The following is a 22,498-nucleotide window of genomic DNA, read 5'->3' on the forward strand; positions in this document are numbered from 1 at the left end:
AGCCTAAAGGGAGCAGCAGTGGCTGTTTAGAGTCAGTACTGGTGTGCAATTACGGTTCATCCCGTCAGGATGAGGGCACATGCTGCCGTCTCGGTTATCGGACAGGTTGCTGTCCTTGGTTTCCTCATCTGTGAAACGGGGATCAACAGTTACACTCTCAGAGGGTGGATGTGAGAAATGAGTCCAAGACATTTCCAACCAGTGTAGGCAGAGAAGTGCAAATCTGAAGCTTTGGGGAGAAAGCATGGATCACAGTGGCCGGAACCCCGGGAGTGAGAGAACTGGTGGGGGAATGTGTCATGGGAGGCCCCCTTGAGAGCTGCCTACACGAGAGGTCACTACAGGAACAAAAGAGGAGTGTCAGCGTCAGAAGTTGGAGGAGGTCATGTGGCGTCCAGCCAGTAGGTCAAGGACAGGAGTATGTGCGGGAAAAAGCCATCAGGTTTGGCTGGAGGTCATTGGTGAGCTGAGCAGGATCCGATGGAGGGTCAGGGCCAGCTAGTAGCAGTGGCTGGAGGGTTGTTGGTGAGCAGCTGGAGGCCTGTCTGGTGGTGAAGGGGAGGGAAGAAGGTGGTGGCCTAAGGAGGAGATGGGGATGAGGGAAACTTTTTTTAGGTTGGAGGAAACTCGAGCCTCTTCTTGTTGTTAAGACAGAGAAGCCAAGTATGAGAGCAGCGCCTGTGGGAATGGAGACAAAGAAAGTTGCCTTGGTACTGTTTTTCTGAGGCCAGAGAGAAGGGCTAAGATAGATGAAAAAGCAGAGATGTTTTGAGAGGGGGGCCTCACCAGTTGGTCTAGATGTTAGGAAACTGGAAGTGCAGGTTTGGGTTCAGATTGAGTGGGAGCACGACAGAGAGACACGGGAAAGAAGGAGGGTGAGCTGATCCTGCAAGGCGGGGTGAGCAGGAGCCAGGCCCTAGAAGGATTTCCGAGTGGGAAGTCATTGCTGAGGAAGATGGTGCTGGATGGGGGGTCATCTAAGGATGGGGTCAGCCAAGGAGGCCACCCAGGATGCCCTGCCCCAGAGCCAGCAGTAGACGGTACAGAATTGGAGTGGCCGCAAGAGATGAGAGGCACTTCTCATGTGACCCAAGAGCCAGGGGCACTCAAGGAGTTGCCTGGCAACAGGACAAGTCCACACCGTACCCCAGCTTGACCCCAAAATCCTGTAATAGCAGCCCTCTAGGGACTGTCAGTTCCCAATTAATAGTGTCAAGGACTTGGGAAGGGGGGTAAGGGCAAGGACTACAGGTTGCTTTAGGGTCGTGTATTTTGATGATTGTTTTCAGTGTGCTGATAAAAAACTGTTTGCCTCCTAGGAAGGATAGGAGATTGTGTGTCTGTGTGTGTCCTCGCTGCAGTGTGAGGAATGGGGGAAGCTGAATAAGCTTCTTCTTATGTCAGGAGAAAGCCAGGGGAACATCAGTGCCATTATCCTACTTGAAAGGAAGGAAAGAAACTGGTGTCATTGGAGCATCCATGTGAGCCTGATGCTTATATTGTCTAAAAAGAGATGCTAGCCTCTCCCCTGGACCAGTGATCAGTGTTATGCTCCTCTTTACAAATGGGGAGACAGGCTCAGAGGCTGTGTAAATGTCTGAGGTCAGGGGGCTGATGCCATTACTGAAACTCCAACCCAGGACCCCTGACTCCAATTAACTTACTACAGCACCATCAGAGTTTGATAGAGGATGAACAGTGGGGATCAAGTTGAGGAGTAAAGGTACATCTGTGGAGCCAAGTGAACCCCCAAATCACTGACCCACCAAAGCCAAATTGAATGGCTCAGATGGTGGAGATTACAGCCTTGGTACCACTCCTGCCCATTCATCCTGGGACCCTTGCCTGATTCTGGCCCCTGTACTTCTCTCTGGCCACCTCCTCGGAGAGGCTCTTTAGCCACATTTCCTACACCTGTCTGCAGCCCAGTGGCCTGCCCCACCTCCAGTTTTGTGGCTGGGGCCTCCACGCCCTTCTGCTGAACGCCAGGCCCATTCACCTGCTGCCCATACTCCCCCTGATCCATGTCCCCAGAGAACAGTGTGGGACAGGAGTATGGCCCCTCACCTTTGCCCCAGGAGCCTCTGCTCAGGTTTATAACCCTTACCTATCCAGCATCCTTGCACGGCCTGCCTTCATTGGTTTATCTAACTAATCAATGTTAATAATGTAATCAGTTTATGTGAAGCCAGAACAGAATAGGATCTAGACAATCCCCTACATGTAACCAGAGGTCTCCCCGGTCCCCCACTCAAGGGAACCTGTGTCCTTCTTTGCTTCCTTTTTATGTAGTTATGTTGCAACTACATAAAGTCTTAAAGGTGATTTGCTGCTTTTATTCTCTAAAAGGACTACCATGCTGTACATAATATTTGAGGACTTATTTTACATCTAGTATTATATTGCTGAGACTCATTCATATTTTTGCAAGTCACTGTAGATTGTTCATTTTGACTACTGGGTAATATTCTCCTGTCACTGTTGTCTTCTCACAGTGATGGGCATCTGGGTAGTAGCCAGGTTTTTGTTACTGGGAAAAGGCCATTATAAATTCTCTTGTCCAAGTCTCCCATTACACATGTGTGAGAGAGTGAATCCTTACCAGGGAAGAGCTGTGTCATAGGGAATATGTCGCAGACCACATCTGCCTCCAAGTGCCCCCAGCTTAGAGGTTGCACAGCACCGTGGACCCGAAGCAGTAACTGCCTTAACTGAAGCTTCAGTTTTCCTGTCTGTGACATGGGAGTGATTAAAGATTCTACACATTTATTCAGTTAGCACTGATTATGCACAGACCCTCTGCTAGGCATGGGGGACCTAGAAGAGGAAAGCTCAGCCCTGTCTTCCAGGAGCAGATATCTCAATAGCGAAGACGCACCTAGAAATAGATAATCTCTGCAGCACAGTGGATAATTCCCCTCACTGATGGGTCTGAGAGTGTCCTGGGACGGGAGCTGGGCTGGGCTCATTGGTCCCTGGGTGTGACTGATTGTACTTTTGGTAAGATTTGGGGTGGGGGCCACAAGGAATGGGGAGATCAGAAATCAGGCAGAGATCGTTGAACACAGAGAAGCCTAGAGCCTATAAGCAGGAGGTGTGCTCCCATCTGGAAGCCCTGAGTACTCCCCAGACAGGAATGCTACTGGGGACATCCCCAGGCCAGCTGCTCCACCTGTGTCAAGTGACCACATACGCTTAGGCAGAGTCTCGAGCACCTCCATGTAGGTTCAGTACCTCCTTAAATCCTAAACAGTACTGCAAGGGAGGCATTTCCAAACAGATAAGGAACCTGGGGGCAAATTGAGGACCAACAAGTTGTTCCAGCCTCATCTTAGGTGGGTACTAAAGCCCAGATCAACACTTAGGACTTTTCCATCTCAGTCCCCTGACAAGGAAGAAAGAAAACCACCAGTCAGCACCTCATATGTGTCCTGTCCTTAGATATGTATTTGCAAAGCAAGAGGCTGGCCTTTCCCAGACTGTGTTCCTACCCTGGCATGACCCTCTGACTCCACCTGGCTGCCCTAGGGCACTGGGTGGGGCAGCCCTTCAGCAGCTCTCCTGTGGCCTGTGCTTTGGCCCCTGGGGCAATGCAGCCCCAGGTCTCCACAGAGGAAAGAGTAGAGGTGAGTAATTTCTGCCAATTCAGAGTCCTGCCTCTGCCTGCTGACCTCTCTCCTGCCTCCGACCACAGTATTGGCCATGCAAGACAGTTGTTCCTTGCCATGGCCTCACGTTCCTCCCCAACCTTACCTCCCCCAATTTGTTGAATATCGTTTCCTGGCCACAAAAAGACCCACGCCTACCACCAGCAGCCCGGTCCAAGCCACCAGCAGCTCTTGCCAGCTCCTTAAAGAAGAAGAATAACCTCCCAGTCCTTACAGTGGCCACAAGGCATTATCCCTCCCCTGTTAGCTCTGATGTCATTGCCTGTCATTTCCCATGTTTCCCCACCCCAGTGTCACAGTGGCCACAAACCCCCCCCAACCCCCATCCCGTTACCTCTGATGTCATTGCCTGTTATTTCCCCAACCTGCCACTCAGGCACTCTGACCTCTGTCACTCCTGGCATGTGCCCACCTCAGGGCTTTGCACAGTCTCCTTCCTCTGGCCTCCCTGGGCCAACAGCATACCCACTCTTCTACCCCCAGCAGGTCTTGTGGGGAACTTCCCTTCCCTACTTGACTTTTTTTTTATTGTGGCCAGAACACAAAATTTATCATCTTAACCATTTATAAGCGTGGCATTAAGTATATTCACGTTGTTATGCAACCTTCCCCTCCATCCATCTCCAGAACTTTTTCATCATTTCAAACTGAAACTCTACCCATTAAGCAATTGCTCCCCATTTCTCCCTCCCCCAGCTCCTGGCAACCACTCCCTGCTGTGTTTTTAAATTGCAATCTCCTATTCTGCCAGCCCTTGCCCCTCCTGTACTTTATTTGTTCTGCAGCATGCACCACCATCTGATAGAGACCCACTATCTCTTTTATTTGCCCCCTCCCCACATGTAAACTCTCTTTGTCTTATTTAAGGTGTGTCCCTAGCACCTGAAACAGTATCTGACTAGTTTGTTGAATGACTGATCTAATCACTGCTTTAGGATGTTGCCTGGCTTTATCCAGACCCTACTGATTCTTTCTGCCCTACCCATCCCCTTTTTGTGGTCCTGCCTGTGCAAGTACCCCTAGAATTTACAGTGGTATTGCCCACACTGTCTGATTCTCCTGGCCTCCCATGACATAAGCAGATTTTTTTTTTCTGTCTTACCAGAAAATACCTCCCCTTCAGTGTTGCCCTTCAGATCACTGAACCAATGCAGGCCTTTTTTTCTAACTACAACTTGAAACAGCTGCCTCAAGTTGCTAAAGACAGTAGAAATGAAATGTAAATAACACGAGAGATCTATTGACCCAGGAGAAACAGATGAAAATGCTGCGGCTGGTTCAGAAAACAAAGCCTGACACACTGTCTGCCCCCGGAACGAGTGAGGCTAGCACCCTGAGCGCTCGGTCACTCACCGTATATTGTAAAAGGCTGCATTACAGAAAAGCAGCATCTGGGGCCAGCAGGGCAGGGCAGGTGGTCTTCGGAAGCAGGTCAGACCTTGGCCCTTCCATCTCACGTGACATCCTGCAGAGGAAGATGGGGCTAAACCTCCCTCATTCCAGACTGTATGGGCTACACTTTGTGAGAAACACTGGCTTTGTAAGCTGGTGCTGAAATTCAGAATGGGCTCATGGACATTTAGAGGCCTTACTTGAATGAAGGAATGAGAATGCTTTGTAAACAGGTGCTAGGAGCTTATTCTTAGTCCCGTTTGCAGGGCCCATTGGGTTTGTGTGAAGGTTCAGGGTACATTTCAAAGCCCAACTGCCCAGGCTCTAACTGCAAAAGTGTAGACTTGTTCTGTGAAGAGCCAGCAGGTGACCTCGGCAGGGTCTGCCTGGCACAGGGCATCGTGACCCTGCAGGAAGCAGGCCCCAGTCCCAGATGAGTCTGGCCCACAAAGCTGGCTCCACTTCTCAGAGACCTGGGTTCTCTGCATGGGATCCCATATACAGGCAGCCTTTGCTGAGCCCTGACTACATAAGGGGGTCTTCGTGGTGTCTAAGAACCAAGAGGAAGGGAGCGCAGCCCAGCCTAGCAGGAACACCGCTCAGCTGGCAGGTGAATGGAGAAAGCGAGACAGATGCTGATGGGAGCTCCCACCTGATGGTGATACACCCCCAGGTGGTGCCCCAATGAGGACAGTCCCAGTGCTTGAAATGCTGAATATCCGTGAAGATTGCTGAGGCCTCAGTGTGATGTGTCAGGGAGCTGGGACCAGGTGGAATGAGGCCCAGGGCTGCAGGTTTGGCTCCAACACAGATTTTGTGGCAGTGTCGGGCTGGGTTCGTCTCCTCAGTCATAAACCATCACCCCTTCCCTGGCTAGCCAATGCATTGAGTGCTTACCATAGTCATTCTGGGTATTCATTCATTTATTCTTCAACAACAACCCTATGAATTAGATACTGTTATCATCTGCATTGTACACATGAGGAAACCGAGGCACAGAGATGTTAAGTAACTTGCCTAAGGTTACACAGCTATTAGCTTCCATCCTACGGTCCATAAGAACCACAGAGATTTGAAGGTGGTAGCTGGAATCTTCCCCCAAGCCAAAAGGGCAGTCTAGAGTTCCCTCGGTTCCTCTGGGCATGCTCTTTGTTGGCCATGAGGCCCTGAACAGACATGGGCTTCCTGGCGTGGCCTGTCCTCGTCCAGTACTCGTGCTCTGTTCATAGAGCCTAGGGATGCGTTGGCACCACCTAGACAGGAAACCTGCATGATTGTGGGGGTGTGTCCTGAACCACAATGAGCGAGGGCTCTCCTCAGAGCTACTGTCACCCAGTGGCCCTCTTTCATTGCTCAGGGCTCTAGAGTTTTGTATCCCATCTGCCTGACTGCCTGCTCCTGCAGGACCTGTCAAGTAACCATTACACACAATTGGCACAGGTTGTGTACTGCCCAACTCTTCACATAGACTGTGAAATGAGCCCTCTCCCCAGAGCTGTGATGCACCAGCTTCCTGGATCTCTGGGCAGCAGATCTGTCTTGGGTTCTGATTAGAGCTGGTTGGGGGTTTTGCCTGCCCTTGAAAGGTGTTTTTCAGACATTCAGTGGTTCTGGAATCATCTCTCCATGACTTGTTCGCCAGGCCCCTTGAGGTCCACCCTGCTGTGGAGCTGTCAGGGTTCCAGGTGGCTCATGCACTACCCAAGCTAGAACTGGATGAGAACTAGTTCACCTTGAACCTGCCCCTCATTGTGCAGAGGAATGAAGCAGCCCAGGCCTCACCACCCGCAGGGGCCAAGTGGGGATTGGAAGCCAGGCTTCTTGACTCCAGGACCATGGTCTTACTCCCCCAGGCTTCTCTCTCTTCTCCTGTTTCATCCTGTTCCTGAGGACCATGAGAGCATCTAGAGGGCAAACAGATCTCCTCCTACTCGGGTTTCCTAACAGCACTTAGCAGCAGGCTGGGTAATTGCTGGCTTTTGGTCCTCTTCTCTGCTCCTTACAGAGTACAGAGAGGCCACAGACAGTGGGGGCCTGGCATTTGGGGTGTGGATCTAGCCATGACTCATTAGAGAGTTGGGACTGGAGACTCTAGTGTCTCCTAGAGGCAGGATAAGCCAAGGCAGGGCAAGCAGGGTTTGTTCTGATTAGGGCTTCTCTGGCTTTGGAGGTAGATCTGTGGTTTTGGTCACTTTTTGCTCATCAATGAGTGTTGTCCAGCCAGTGTCAGTACTAGGTGTGTGTATAGAGAACTCACAGTCCTTGCCTATGAGAGTTTACAGTCTACTGGAAGAAAGAAGTATTATTTATAATCATGGAAAGTATTCAGGACCATCATGCACAGTTTGCACAGGTTGTGCACTGCTCAACTCTATAACTTCACATACACTGTGACCTGAATGAACTTTCCCTTAGAGTTGTGATGTAGCATCAACCCAGCTGCCCACAGTGGCTCTAGCAACCTCTCATAGACACAGTGTGAAGCTATAGGCTGTCAAGGGAGGACCCCCCCCCCGCCCCCATTGTGGGAGGTGAGGAAGAGAAGTGGCTGGTGCCTGTCAGAAATGGTTTTACCCCAAAGAAGATGCTTAAACTGGGTCTTGAAAGGTGAAACAGATCACATCAGCGACATATTTATATCCCATTTACACAGAGGCCAATGTTGCCTTCTGTCGGTGTTTGCCTCCCAGATGATTTATATAGTCTATTTCTGGAGCATCCCTCATAGCTGAGAGGGCACTGAGAGCAAATGCTGGATCTGTTTACCTTCGCATGGCTCTCTTGGATGCTGGGTGGCCACTCCTCAACCCAGTGAATACCTGCTGATGGCATTCTGGTGATGGGGTGAGGGGAGCCTTCTGAGGCTCTTTCAGAGTACACAGGAGTCCCCAAGAAGGAACTAGGCCAGACCAGCAATTGCCACTTACTAAGGTGATAATTTACCATTGTCCCAAGCAATTACAGATTTCATTTGTCCAGGCAATAGTTGCAAATTGGATGTGGACGGGCAGGGACAAAGATGTCATTTGAAAACCAAAGAGCTTGAGGGAAATGGAAGAGTGTGTGCTGTTGGTTGAGCAGAATGTGAGAAGGGAAGAGACTAAATGCCTTCTTGTTTACAATTCTGACACAAGCTTTTTCTTTAAAGTCAGGTTCGTTGAGGTATAATTTACATATAGTAAAATTCACTCTTTTTAAAAGGGTACAGGTCTGAGTTTTGACAAACATATGTGATCTTTAACCACCACTATCCTCAAGATAACAGACAACTTCCATCATCTCAAAAGTTCCCAGGGATCCCTCTAAAGCCAACCCCAGCCCAACCCCTGGCAACCACAAATCTGTTCTCTGGCTTCACAGTTTTTTTTCCTCTTCCAGAATGTCATGTAAGTGGAATGATATAGTAATGTAACCTTTTGAGTCTGGCTTTAACTTGGCGAAATGCAGTGAGATTCATCCATGTTATTGCACTATCAGTAATTCATTCCTTTTGATTGCCGACCGCTACCCCATGGTGTGGATGTGCCTTAGTTCATCCAGTCCTCCAGTTGAAGGGAGGACATTTGGGTTGTTTCCAGTTTGGGGTGATTACAAATAAAGGCTGTAAACCTTTGCATACAAGTCTTTGTGTGCACGTATGTTTTCATTTCTCGTGAGTAAATACCCAAGAGTGGGATTTGCCAAGTAGTGTGGTCAGTGTATGTTTAACTTCATGAGAAACTGCCACACTGTTTTCCAAATGGCTATACCGTCTCGCATTCCCACCAATTCCTGCTGCTCTCGTTCAAGAATAAAGTAAAAAAGGTATGCAGAGCAGGGCAAGCAGGAGAGGAGGGTCAGGAGAAGAGGGGTTTGTGTGGACATTCCAGCCCCCGTGTCTCCACAGCGCTGCGTCTCCTTCAGGACTCCTTTTCCATTGTAATCTTTGTGGAGGTGATATCCGTGCCCCTGCTGGGGTTACCCATTGGGCCTCTTTCTGTTACGGCTGATTCGATGAATGGGTTTTACACACTGGGCATGTATGTAGCCCATTGCGGGGCCTCGCGCTTGAGAGCAGTGATGCCAGGAAAATGACTGTGGGCAGTATGCTGCATGCCAGTGTTTATGCACACCGTTTCTCCCTGTAGCGGTTCCCGGGGTGTTCTGGGGGCCAGTCTGGCTGGATGGGGGACAGGCAGGCGTTGAGGCACGGCGACCCCTCTTACTCTATGATGGAAAGCCTGTGTGCTCAGGGTTGAGACCAGCAGGGATGAGATACAGAGGGATAGTGATTGCCGGTTCTTGGCCTTGACTAAATGGATGGTCTTTTTTGTTTGGGGGTGGGGGTGGGGGTAAACTATATTGCCCCTGGCTAACAGTATTACCCAATTAGACATGTGGCAGTTCAGGGACCCATGCCCCAGAACTTGCACAGACGGTCACACCTCTCTCATGAAAGGAAGAAAAAGTGCCCTGAAGGCTGGGCGTCAGTTGGGTCATGTGAATTAGACCTCACGTGACCGTGGGAGCTCTCCAGTTGGTGAGAAAAGGCACCAGGACTGGGGTGCGGGGTGGGGGTGTGAGGCACTGACAGAGGCCTGGGAGTCAGGCGTGGGGGGCCCATGGAAAAGACAGTTCATTCGCATGATCCCTGCCAAAGCCATCCTTTAGCCACTTCCTCCCCGAGAAAAAGTGGGGTCTAAGATCCATGGGTCTGTATGGGACCCTAGAGGCTGGCCAGCTCAAGGGTCCCCAAAGATTGGGGGGTGCAGAGGAGACGATCACCATCTCTAGGCCTTTCTGAGACCTAAGTCAGAACTGGAGGGGTATGGAGGGAGAGATAAGCAGCTTACTGGAGGTCGGCCACAGCCTGGGGTCAGAGCTCCGGTAAACTGAGTTATCTCCTTCTGGTTACAGGGTAGACGGCTGCCATGGTGTCCTGTCGAGACTAATGTGGGACTAACGTGATATTCTGTGTGTGTCTGTCTGTCCACTCACCTAGGTGCAAGTTCTTCAGTCTGACTGAGACGCCAGAAGATTACACCATCATCGTTGACGAGGAGGGGTTCCTGGGTAAGTGCTTCTCTCACCTGAGACTTGGCTCAACTGTGTCCTGTGGTCAGCACTGGCTGCCCACCTTCTTATTTCTGCCCCTACATGTTGGTGGGTTAGAAAGTAGGCTGAGAGTCTTCCTTCTCTTCCTGTGTCCTGGCTGACCCCCCACCTCCACCCTTCTGCTTATGAAACTGCCCTGGGGAAGGCCCCAGAACTAAAAGGGTCAGTGAGACACAGCACTTACCCAGCTGAGAACTAAAGCAGCCAGGAAGGAGAAGACGTGTTTCATTGAGCATCTACTGTGAATAAGCTGCTTTAAATTGTCTTTAGTCCTTGTTCCCATTGGAGCAAGCCCCAATTACCATCCTTTCATGATTTTCCTTTACCATTTTTTCAATTGAGATATATAATTCATGTACCATAAAATTCACCATTGTAAAATACATGACAGTTCAGTGGTTTTTTGATATCCACAAGGTTGTGCAGCCATCACCACACTGATTCCAGAGTATTGTCATCACCCCAAAAAGAAACCCCATTACTTGTTAACAGTCATTCCCCTTTCTCCCCTCACTGTATTCTTTTAGTTTTATTATTAAAGTTTATTGCGTTTTTCCTGCTCTAAAGTAACAGCAAACATTCACTTGTATTGACTGATGCACTTTAACTTATAAGGAGATAGTGTAATTTGCACAATATCCAAGGGAGCTGGGAAGAGAAAGGGGATGTCATATGTCCAGGTTCAAAAGCAGCAGAGAGCTTGACTCCCCACAAAGTTGTATCCATTCTGAACCACTGAGTTACAGTGTTCAAAACGTGCAGAGGATGCAACAAATTTAACATTTGAAAAAAATCCAGTCCTACCCCAAAGACAGATACTAGTAACTTTTTAGCCTTTTCTTTCCCACTTCTTTCTGTGTGCAGGTTGTCTCTTTTTAATTTACTTATGACCATATATATAGAAATGTTTTCACTTAACATTACAACTTAAAATTTCCTGTGATTTCATAGCCTATCACAGCAGCCCTGTTCCTTTGTGCCTACAGTTAGAATTAAAGTTGCTTTAATTTTTCTCCAGTGAAAAATTTATAAACTCTTTAAATGTATAACATTTATTCCTAAAATGGGGGCTGAGAAATGGCGTTATGGGGTCATAAGTTGACTGGTTTATGGTTGTCAATTCGTGTTGAAACCCCTGGGAAGTGACCTCCTCAGCTGCGCTCTGTCACCCTACCCTCACATGCTCCAGGCACCAAGCCAGTGTGAGGGGGTGCCCAGCCCCCCCACATCTCAAGCAGATGGTGTCTTTCTCCGTCTCCAAGGGGACAGCTGCGTGGCCAGAGCAGGGACCGGGCAGGCCCCATGGGAGGCCCTGCCTCATCATCTAAGGCACCCACCTAGTCACTCATTCACTCAGATATTTTCCAAGCACAGGAGCCACAGACAGAACTCCTGCCCTAACCATGAAGCACAGCCACATGAAGATTATGTGATGGGCATACAAACACAGTTTCATTTTTTTACGGACACACATGCCTTTACACAAAACTGCTGAGAATTGTACCTCAGACATAGAAGGAACGCCCCAGAGTATCTCTTCTCTGGGACTAGATTGTCACTCTAAACATCCTCCCCAGATGAGACTCACTCTACCTCTCAAGGCAGCAAATAAGAGAACACCATGAGTAGGGACAGAGGGAGGCAGTGGGACCTGGTGAGCCGGTTTTTCAGGTCCTAGAAGGCCATGTTGCAGGACTTGTCAGTAACCAGGGAGCTGTCCTGTGGTGGAGTGGCTGGTTGTCTCAGCCAGCCCCTTGGGTTTCAGGAGGCACTGTTGACTGAGCACCTGGGATGTGGCAGCACCTTGCTAGGTCCTGGAAATGTGCTTGGAGTGAGAGACGCCACCTCTTACTCCAAGAGCCTCAGGGTTCTGTGACTGCTCCCTTCCAGGCCAGCAGAGCAGGCTGCTTGAATAACTGTTACTGCCCAAGAAAAATCTGTATACCTTTAAAGTAGTAAGTATCTCTCACAGTCCTATTGTGAAGCTACAGAGGGAAAGTATACAAAATAAGACTCCCCTGAACCCTGCTGAAGAGATGCATCTCCTGCCTGGGATTATTTCAGTGGCCTGAGGGTAAGAAGTAAAGACTGTTTTACAAGAGGGAAAACTGACATTAAGATACCCAGAGTCACTGTGCGTGATGGCCTGTTCAAAGCAGGAAATGCCCACAGGGTGGTTCCAGCAGAAACTTCTGAGAAGTGCTGTGGTGGTTCTCAATAGGCCAAGGTCAGGAGCAGCTCAGAAGGGTGGGCCAGCGTGTGGCCAGGGCAGCCCGGGGAGGCTCTCAGAGAGCGGGATTTGGGCTGGGGGCTGCAGTGAGAGACAACGATGCCAAGTTCCACCCTCTTACCTCAGCTCTGAGGGAGTTCCTCTCAGGAGGCTCCTCTTCCGAAAGGGAGTTTGGTCTGTAGCTGCCCCAGTGGGACAGAGAGGGGTGCTGGCTACACCATGTGAAGGATGTCCCCCCTCTCCCAGTTCTGCAAACATTGTTTCTCACCCAAGGTCTTCCATTGGCCACTGTTAATATCAGCCAAGGTTCCTTGCTTATTGTTCACTGGCGATATTGCCAGCATGAAGCTTTCACCATTAGGAACTAGCAGCTATCTGCGGTTCACGTGTACGTTAAATGCTGAGCCTTTCCTGAGAGGGTGGGGTGATTGTCAGTAACAGTAACCAGACAGCTCTCTGTTTAATGTGGAATTTCAGAGGTTCTTAGCTCAAATGGATGCTGTATGTCTGTGTGGCAAACAGAAGGGGTGTGTGTGCATGTGTGTAATTTGATACTTTACATATTTAATGAACACTTAGCTATGTGCAATACTAGATGTTCTCAGAGACCCAAAGTAATATGAACAGGAGCCCCTTCCCTGACCTCTCGGTGGTGTGCAGCATCGTAGGTTTGCAGTTAGAGGGTCTAGTGCTAATCAGGACCTCTTCACTAGCCCCCACCCATCGCAGTCCCTGTACCTGCATCGGTGGGATCTGTGACTCTAGGACAGGCCATGCTGCTTGGGCCATGACTGGCTGAAAGGTGGAAGGAGGATGTTGAGAGGTGATCTCCTGGATTCACACTGGGGTGAAACGGGAAGCCCTAGGTTCAGATCCAGCCTTGCTACTCACTGCTCATGATTCTAGGCAAGTTGCTCATTGCCCTGGGGCCCTCGTGGCCTCATCCCAAACACAGGATCACCTCCCTCCCTCTCAATTCAGTAAGCCGCACTCAGGGTGTACAAGGTGTATAAGTGGACCCACGCCGTTCAAACCTGTGTTGTTCAAGGGTCATCTGTACCTTACAGTGAAATTGCACATTTTTTAAACTCTTGGTACATTTTACCCAACTGCCACCAGCAGCATAATAACAGAAAGGCTCTGGCATTTGATGAGCATTCAGATGGACACCAGGTACTCTGCTAAGCACTTGATGGGGATTATCTCATTTAAATCTCCAGGCATCTTCTGAAATAGATACTGATTTCATCATTCCACATTTGAAAACTGAAAAGCCAAGGGACAGTGACTTTGCTCAAGGTCACACAGCCAGGATTAAACCCTCCTGCCCTACCCCAGGACTCTCGACCCTGTTGCAGGCAGGGTAGGAAGAACTGAGAAACATAGGCTCTGTGCAGAGGGCGCAGCCACGTAGCACAGGGAACCACAGGTCCTATGGCCAGAACAAGGGACTCTTTGGGAGGTAGGAGGCTCCACCCAACAACAGAGTTGCCTGACTTTGTGGCCGGAGGGTGGCGAGACACTTACCTCCTCTATCAGGGAGCGTCCTCGGTTCCAAGGGTATTTTTTAGGGTCTTGGACAATGAGCAGTGACAGAGATAATTCATTTCATTCTTGGAATCGGTCCACTTTTCCTATAGGGAAGGGCCAGTTTGCTGCTTCCTGGTGGCTCATCCCCATGGCCTCAAAGCAGCACCTTGAGCACCCCAAGACTTGGCCTAGGGTGAGGTTGGGGCCTAGACAGCCCTTCCTCTTCCCTGGAATGCTGGGGAAGTGTTTAGGGTCTGTGGGACTGGAAGCAGTGAACGCCATGGTCTCCAGCTGCTTTTTCCAGCCGCTCTGACAAAGCTTAACCTGCTGGAAGCCTCAGGGGGTAACCATTGGTCTGGAGCTGACCACCCTCTCATTCCAGGCCTGCCACTTAGAACCTCAAGGGCTTCTATCCAGGGCTGAGAGCCAGGAGCAGGATTATTAAAATTTCAGAGCTGAGCTGGAACTCCGGTTCAGGAGAGCATTTTTGTGCCGGTGGTCCTGGGGTCGTGAAATCTCTTCTGACACCCTGATAACACATAGAGAGGCTAGACACGGCCCCCTGAGACCCAGAGCCATTTAAAACCTTTTGTCCTGCTCTTTCTTCCAAACCTTTTCCCTTTTCTGGGAAGCCATCTGCCTCTCCAGCCAGCCTGGCCGAGGACTGGCCCTTCTCAGCCAGCAGGACCAATGGCTGTGGTTACCGTGGTGATGGAAGCTGGGCAGGTGGGAGCCTGGTGGAGTCTTACTCAGTTTCTCCTCAGGTGCCATCTTGCCTGAGGCCAGTACAGCCTTCCCTGGGGCATTATCATCACAGCCCCCTCAGCTCACCGTGCCCCTCTTCTTCTTAGCCCTGCCCTTCCTGGGGACCTGGCTCTTCTTCCCATTAGGTGCCCAGGACACAGCATGAAGCTGTCAGACCTGGGCTTGAATCTTGGCACTGTTATTCCCTAAGTGATCTTAGGCAAATCACTGCCTTCCCAGAGCTCTGGTTTGTGGTGTCTACAGTGGGAATAACACTCCCGCTGTGAGGTGGATTTGAGCAGGTACCTGTGATGCATACAGAGTCCTGTATGCAGCCTGTGCTTGGCTCTGTGGCTGTGTGTTCGTGGAAACACCTGTATACCCACATCCCATGCACAGGCTACGCTGGGGGCTCTCTGCAGGACAGGGTGGACAGGATGGTCTGAACATTTGGGATCCAGGCCTTCATGAGCTAGTCAGGGAGACTTAGCGATTACTGCTGCTCTGAACCTCCTCTACCTTGTCCCTGCTGGTGATAACCCCCAGGAACCCTGGGCTCTGAGGAGGGACTTTGATGATAATCACAGCCCACCAGAATATGGCATCCTCGAAAGCCTTCCTAGAACAATGTGTTCTTCCAGAGAAGCCTAACGTGCAGGTCTGATTAAACAGGGAGGAAATCTAGGGCCACTATCCTGTCTTCTCCTGGCCTCTTCTCCACCCCTAGCCTCCTGGGAAGTTCCTAGGAATCTAGTTTGAAAGCCACAGGACCCGTTCTACCAGTGTGAGGTGGTGATGGTAGTACCTGGTACCCAGAAGGGTAGTGAGGACTAAAAATAACAGAATTGTTACTGACTGTTAAGCACTTACTATTTCATGGCTGAGGAAACTGAGGCCCAACACAGTTAAAGCACATGTCCCCATGGTTCTCACCCTGCTGAGCCTCCTGGCACATCCAAAGTCCTCTAAGGGCCTTCCAGGTTCTATCTTCCCAGCATAGGGCCTTTGAGGCCAATCCTATCTTCCTCTGACTGATGAGGGCGCTTAGGACCAGAGGATGGGGCTGGCCAAGGTCACATAGCTGGTCCCAAGTCTCAGTCCCTTCTCTATGGCCAGTCCTGCCCTGGGGACCTGAGGCCTGTCAGTCACAGCCCTGCCTTCTGTTTTCCCCTCCAGAGCTTCCCTCCTCGGAGCACCTGAGCGTGGCAGACGCTACCTGGCTGGCCCTCAATGTGGTGTCAGGTGGTGGCAGCTTCTCCAGCTCCCAGCCTATCGGCGTGACCAAAATTGCCAAGTCGGTCATCGCTCCACTGGCTGACCAGAACATCTCCGTGTTCATGCTGTCCACCTACCAGACAGACTTCATCTTGGTAACTATATCTTTGTGCCCCAGGGCCTTGGGCAACATGGATACCCCTACAGATGTGGTCTGCAAAGTTCTGCGGCCCCCATTTTCTGATCAGATCAAAGAGAGATCAGGGGTACCTCAAGGTCATCAGTCAAATGTCAGCATGGCCTAGGCTGGACTCCAGGTCTCTATTCCCACCCCACCTATCACCTGCCTTTTGTGTCGGACCTGGAGGCCAGGAAGTGAGGGCTGGGGAACCCGTGTGGGTAGGGTACCCTCACAGCTGGACACCTTGCTCCCGACTCCCCACCCCTCCCCTGGGGTGACAGGTGTGTCTGGTCGCAGGGCGAGTGGCAGTTCCTGGCCACCATGTCATTCATGCTCTTCTCCTATGGGGCGTGGCCACCCTCAAGAACATGGGCCGGGGGAGGGGCACGGACAGGTCTGGGCACAGCACTCAAGAGGGTAGACTGGGTGACGGACTTACACTTCCTGTCTCTCAGTGTGGTATCTTCTCTCTCCATCATCCCTGCTGCCCGGGAGACGTGTGTCCCTGGTCCTAGGCTCCCATCTCCCACCAGGACGGTGGGAGGCAAGGATAGGGGAAGCTGGTTCTTGGGACAGAATCTCAGAGTAAAGGGGGCAGTGCCCCCAAGCCCACTCCTTCCAAGGACCACAGGTCACTCATATCCTCGACTCCCTGTCTCCAGGTACGTGAGCGGGATCTGCCCTTTGTCACCCACACCTTGTCATCAGAGTTTACCATCCTACGGGTCGTCAATGGTGAGACGGTGGCAGCCGAGAACCTTGGCATCACCAATGGTTTCGTGAAGCCCAAGATGGGTGAGTGGCGGGTCGGGGGGTTCTGTTCAGGGAGACCTCAAGAAGTTACCACGTCCTGCCCAGAGCAGCCCATTCTCAGAGCATCAGTTGAGTGCCAGGCATAACACAGTGCAGCAGTCCTGGTCAGACCCTGTTCTCGAGGTCTAGCAAGAGTGATGGACCTGGACACAGCCAGAGATGGCCAGAGGCCACTTCTCACCTGGCCCAGGGTGTCAGGGCAGACCTCTCAAAGGCAGTTACTCAAACTGATGCTTGGAACACAAGTAGGAGCTAAGCCAGGTGGCAAAGGTTGGGAAGGGCATTCCAAGCAGATGGCACAGCATGAGCGAAGGCCCAGGCCCAGGACCTGAAAGTGAACTTGGAGTATCAAGAGAGCTATAGGTGGAGGCTGGAGAAACGACAGGAGCAAAGTCTCACAGGGCCTGCAGCAGGGCCTCAGCTGACGGACCTCACCCCTCTTCCTGGGCCTCCACCTAGCCCACAGTGCTCCTCTTCTCCTGGCCTCAGCATCCTTTGTCTTTGTGCTCTCACAGTCCAGAGGCCTGTCATCCACCCACTGTCTAGCCCGAGCAACAGGTTCTGTGTCACCAGCCTGGACCCCGACACGCTGCCTGCCGTTGCCACACTCCTCATGGACGTCATGTTCTACTCTAATGGGTAAGGCCCCCTTGGGTGTGAGGGGCTGCAGGGTGGGCGGAGATGAGACATGGCTGTGCCGAGGATCCCCAGGCTTATTTAGGAGACAGGCATGCCTGGAGCTGTTCTGAGGGGGATGACACAGCCGTGCCCTGGAAACCAGCCTTTTTCTCATTTGCCCCAAGAATACTTGCCAGTGGCGCTTGAGGCTGCAGCGTTTACCCCAAGATAACTCATGGATTACAGTATATCTATAGTCTTTAGAAACAAATGACATCATTCTATTTATAGCATTCTGTTTTTAGTAGTTTGATCGCTGAAAATGTCAATAATCCTAGGAAATGCAGCATTCCTACACGTGGTGTTAAATGAACGCTAGCAGCAAGCTGCTCAGGAGAAGGGCTGGTCTGGGGTGGTGGGGGACATGGCTCTATCCAAGAGCCCCATTCTGAGAAGGGAAACATTCTTCCTCTAGAACCTTAAAACTTGGCGAAGCCCAGGCACACATGTAGACATCAAAAATACCCCCACTGAGCTCTAAGGGCAAGCTGGGAACTCAGGTTTTTTAATTCTGTTGATGACAGGCTTTGCAATTTTCTTCAGAGCAGATTTTAAGTTTAGTCCAGCACCAGGTTGGATGGAGCCACAGTCTGGTGAGCTGTCAGTGATCACAGACTGTGCTCTGAGATGTGAGTCAACACAGGGACAGAGAAACCCTGCCTGCGAAGGAGCAAATGTAGCCTGACCTGGGGGCCAACTGGGTCTCCAGCACTAATAAGAGCTGTGCTCGCCTCCATGAATGCCATGGAGTCATCTACATCTCCAGATGAGATCAAGGCAGAGACAGTGGCTCAGGGTTACCCAGCAAGGCAGCATAGGGACCAGGACTTGGCCCTGCTCTCCCAGGCCAGTGCTCTTCCCAGCACCTCATGCTGAGGCCAGTGGGCAAGGCAAGCAAACCAGATAGGGGTCAGGGTGCAGCGGGGCCCCCATTCTACCTCTCACTAGCACCCCACCCCCAGGGTGAAGGACCCAATGGCTGCCAGCGACGACTGTGGCCACATCCGCTTCTTCTCCTTCTCCCTCATCGAGGGCTACATCTCTCTGGTGATGGATGTGCAGACCCAGCAGAGGTGAGCCGGGCCCGAGGGTAGGGATCGACCTAGGATGAGCCAGGCTCCGTGATGGGCACATCACCCACTTTGTCCCTAATAGGTCTTTACCACAACCCTTCACTGCACGTGAGCTGGCCCCATTTCACAGATAACAGGCAGCTCAGAGACAAAGGCCCTGGGTCATCCGAGTACCCTTTGTCCCTCAGCCCCTTCTCTGGAGCTGGGGAGTGACATCCTGACCAGCCTTAGCAAAGCGGGTAGTTATTGCACAGAATGGGCCGAGGGCTCAGGAGTGGTCCTTGGGGTCCCTGAGCTCAGGCCCATGTCTGTCAGGCGGAGCTCAGGCAGCAGGGAAGGTTCCGTGGGCTGCTGGCCAGGGCTCACCATTAACGTCAGCCTCCGGGGTTTTTCTCTTGCTCCTTTTTAAGGTTTCCTAGTAATTTGTTGTTCACGAGCGCATCTGGAGAGCTCTGGAAGATGGTGCGGATTGGAGGACAGCCCCTGGGATTTGGTGAGCCCCGTGGGGTTCAACACTGGGGGTGAAGGGGCTGGCATTGCCCAGTGCCTCCAAACACCAGGGCACTCAGGTCTTCCAGAGCCATTGTATGTCTGTACCCTGTGGTACAGGTGGGGAAACTGAGGCTTGGGGAGCATGAGGTCCCTACTGCCTGAGGTCCCTGACCAGTGAGTGACAAGAGGTACAGGCCTCCAGAAAACAGCAGGAGCAGCTTCAACCAAAGTGCTCTTATTTTGACCCCACTAGAAAATTAATGCCTGCTTAGTATTAGAACATTGGGGACGTAATAAAGATTGAAGTGGGCAGGGATCACTCCTTGCTCCACTGCTCACAGGTATTGACTACTATCATTTTTAATGTTCCCTTCCCATAAATAAATGTACTGCTGAACATCTCACAGTAAGTCTCAGACTCCCGGCACTTTACTTTTTCTGTCCCAGGAAGAAGCACTTCCTCCTCCAGAGCCACAGTGACCTAATCCCACAGGAGGACATTCACAGTAATTCCCTAAGACTCAGTCTAGTGTCAGTTTCCACAATTGCCCCAATAGTGTCTTTGGTAGACAGTTTTTCATAAGCACTTTCCTAGAGGCCCCAGGCCTCAGACTCGTTGGTTAGAAGGGCTACCCAGCACTGATCCTGCCAGCACTGGGTGGAGGCTGCTGGTCCCACTGTGAGCGACTGAAGAGAGCTGCCTAGGAGCGGAGCTCTGTCTTGATTAGAAATGATTTTCTTAGGCTAGACAATTAGACCCAAGGGCTTGAACCCAGAAGAGGTTCTTGATAAATCACAGGGCGATTGTTTCCAGGGAGTACCCTCGGCAATCCTCAGTGGGATCAGTGAACCCTGACTTTCCATAGACAGCACACAGAATGTTCTGGATAAAGCTCAGACTATTCCATGGGCCACTGGATCAGCCCTGAGGGTTCAGCTCCTGGGACAGGCCAGGGAGGGGGTGGGACATTTTGACCTGGGGCGAGGGGTCAGTGAGGGAGCCAGGTTCTGCCACCTACCTGCACTTTTATCTGGACAAGTTCACAAATGGATGGTAACTAGCAGGGCCAGACAGTACCCCGTAACTCTGCCCACATCAAGGCCAAAGCCAGAGCCATCTTGGGTGCAGGACCATGGGCTACTTTCTCAAGAGGTAGGAAATGTACATGGAAGGTCCCTGATCTGACTTTGGGCCCAGCCTGTCTCTCAGGACCTCCTTCTCCATGAACTCCAGCTTTTCTTCGGCCCACATTTGCTGCCTAGTGCAGCAAATGGGGTTGTGGGGCCGTGGGGTCTTGAGGTTGTGAAGATAAGTAGCCTGGAGGAACTCATCAGTGAAGGAGGCTGGAAGAAACCAGTATAACCTTGGGCAGGTTGCTTAATCTCTGAGCCTCAGTTTTCTCATCTGTAAAATAAGGATTATGAAAGATGGCCTTAAGATTGCTCTGAGCACTCCATGAGATATCAGTTATACTGAGTGCTCAGCAAGCAGCAGTTGCTGTCACTGTCAAAGCAGGTGGCTTAGAGAAGGTTCAGGAAGGGAAGGCTTTGGAGCTGACTAGTGGATAGTCGCTGGACTGACAGGGAGGAGAGAGTAGTGTGAGCAGAGGGAGGCGTGACATAGTTTCTCCACAGCACCCAGATGGCTCCAGCCAGCTGGGCCCTGGGTGCAGAGTCCAAAGGTAGGGTGGGTGGGAGAAGAACCTTGCTAGGTAGAGAACCAGGGTCCTAATGCCAGACCAGGGCGTCTGCCACCACTTCTTCCTGAAGGTAGAGGGACCAGCAGAGCTTCGGCAAGTGAGGGTAGGAGCTAGGGGTCACCAGGAGGAGACACAGCAAGAGGCCGGAAGACGCATATACCTCCTTATCTTTTTATCCCCAGTTTTAGTTCTAAGTTGATCAAAATACACTCAGTATAATAATATTACCAAAAAAGTCCAAATGATAGGTAAGTAAAGGTGGAATAATAGATGAAACTCAAATGGTCTCTTTTGGCAAATGTCTGCACGTTGCTATAGAGCAGTTTTATCCGTGTCTCATTGCCTTGTGGACGGTGATGGGGAAAGGAATGTGAGCTGAGCAGGCAACAGCTGGATCTGCATTCTGGGATGCTGAGCGTTTTAGAGCCATGCTTATAGCTATAAAGAGTCCTGCAAGAAAAATAACTTATAATCTGAAAGATTCTAGAAAGATTAAACATTTCATATGTGTTTAACCATGGTTTGGAGTAATATATATTTTACATCATAACCCAGCAGACACATACACAAACAACTTGAACAGTTTCACGAAACTGCTCACTCTAACCATGTGCTGTGCTGTTTGACCTTTCCTTTTCCATTGTGTCATTTCATAAGACACTGGTCACCAGCCTTCTAAATGATGTCACAGATGGGTCATACCTGCAGTTTGAAAGGCTCCATTCTAGACCCTAATGCCCTCCCCTCTTCCTTTTATAGGAATAGTTGTGTCTATAGCTAAAGGTATCTCAGGACAAAACTAGTCATCACCACGTAGCCTCACAGATGGCCACCTGGAGTGCGGGCACAAGGCCTGCCCAGCCTCCAGAGGAGCCTGCTGGTTCAGCCAGAAGCCTCAGCAGGTCAAGGGGAAAGCAGGAGCTCGAGAGACCAACAGCGTCACTGCTCGAGTCCCCGAATAGGCTGGTAAAAGGACCAGGGCCAGGGAGTAGAGGGGAAGAAGGGGTCAGTGATGATGGACGTGGAGTCCAGGTTAATTCCCAGGCTCCAGCCTCAGAATTCCATGGGGGCTGCTGACCAGATCTCGACACTTCCTCTGCCCCTCTTACCCCGCCCCCCAAGCCAGGGACAGTGTTGGGAAAATGCATCATGACCAGTATCAGAATAGTAGCTTTGAGGAAAACAGCACAGGGGATTGTATTAGTGAAAGAGTGGTCCTCAGATGCTGGAAGTCTTCCTGTAGGAAGAAGCCTCGAGTGGTGCCTTCAAATCGGGGAGGAAGCTGCGGCTGAAGCTAAGACTAGCCCTAGGGCAACCCAAGGCTTCCTTGTCAGCTAAGGTTTAGGGTAGGCTAGGAAGCACCACAGACCTCTGCTTCAGAGGCTAGAGGGAGAAGGAGGTCATGTCCCAGCCCCAACCAAATACTTGACACTGCCTTTAGTACAGGCTGGGGCCATTACCCAGTGGGGACTCTGATGAGGAAACTGAGGCTCAGAGAGAGGAAGTGACTTGGCTATAGTCACCTGCTAGAAGAGTCAATAACAGAAAAGAGGGCCTGAACCCATGTCCTCCATTGCCCACGCTGGCCCCAGCTCTGTCTTAGAGAATTTGAAAGATGGCAGGGAAGATGAATCAGGACTACAGAGCATGTAAACAGGCAGAGGGTAACCAGAGTTAGAACTGGATGG

General features: G+C 51.0%; 1 protein-coding gene across 1 annotated transcript in view; it reads left to right on the forward strand.

The window, feature by feature from the left end:
* CASTOR2 (cytosolic arginine sensor for mTORC1 subunit 2) overlaps window positions 1-22,498 on the forward strand; it is a 45,417-nt gene that overhangs the window by 20,733 nt on the left and 2,186 nt on the right. The window contains exons 2-7 of the mRNA XM_039849485.1: window positions 10,042-10,112; window positions 15,835-16,028; window positions 16,717-16,849; window positions 17,383-17,506; window positions 18,508-18,618; window positions 19,029-19,111. Coding sequence (XP_039705419.1) covers window positions 10,042-10,112; window positions 15,835-16,028; window positions 16,717-16,849; window positions 17,383-17,506; window positions 18,508-18,618; window positions 19,029-19,111 — 716 coding nt within the window. The remainder of the gene's footprint in view (window positions 1-10,041; window positions 10,113-15,834; window positions 16,029-16,716; window positions 16,850-17,382; window positions 17,507-18,507; window positions 18,619-19,028; window positions 19,112-22,498) is intronic.

The sequence above is a fragment of the Pteropus medius genome, unplaced genomic scaffold (assembly GCF_902729225.1).
Source record: "Pteropus medius unplaced genomic scaffold, Ma_sr-lr_union100, whole genome shotgun sequence".
Classification (NCBI taxonomy): domain Eukaryota; kingdom Metazoa; phylum Chordata; class Mammalia; order Chiroptera; family Pteropodidae; genus Pteropus; species Pteropus medius.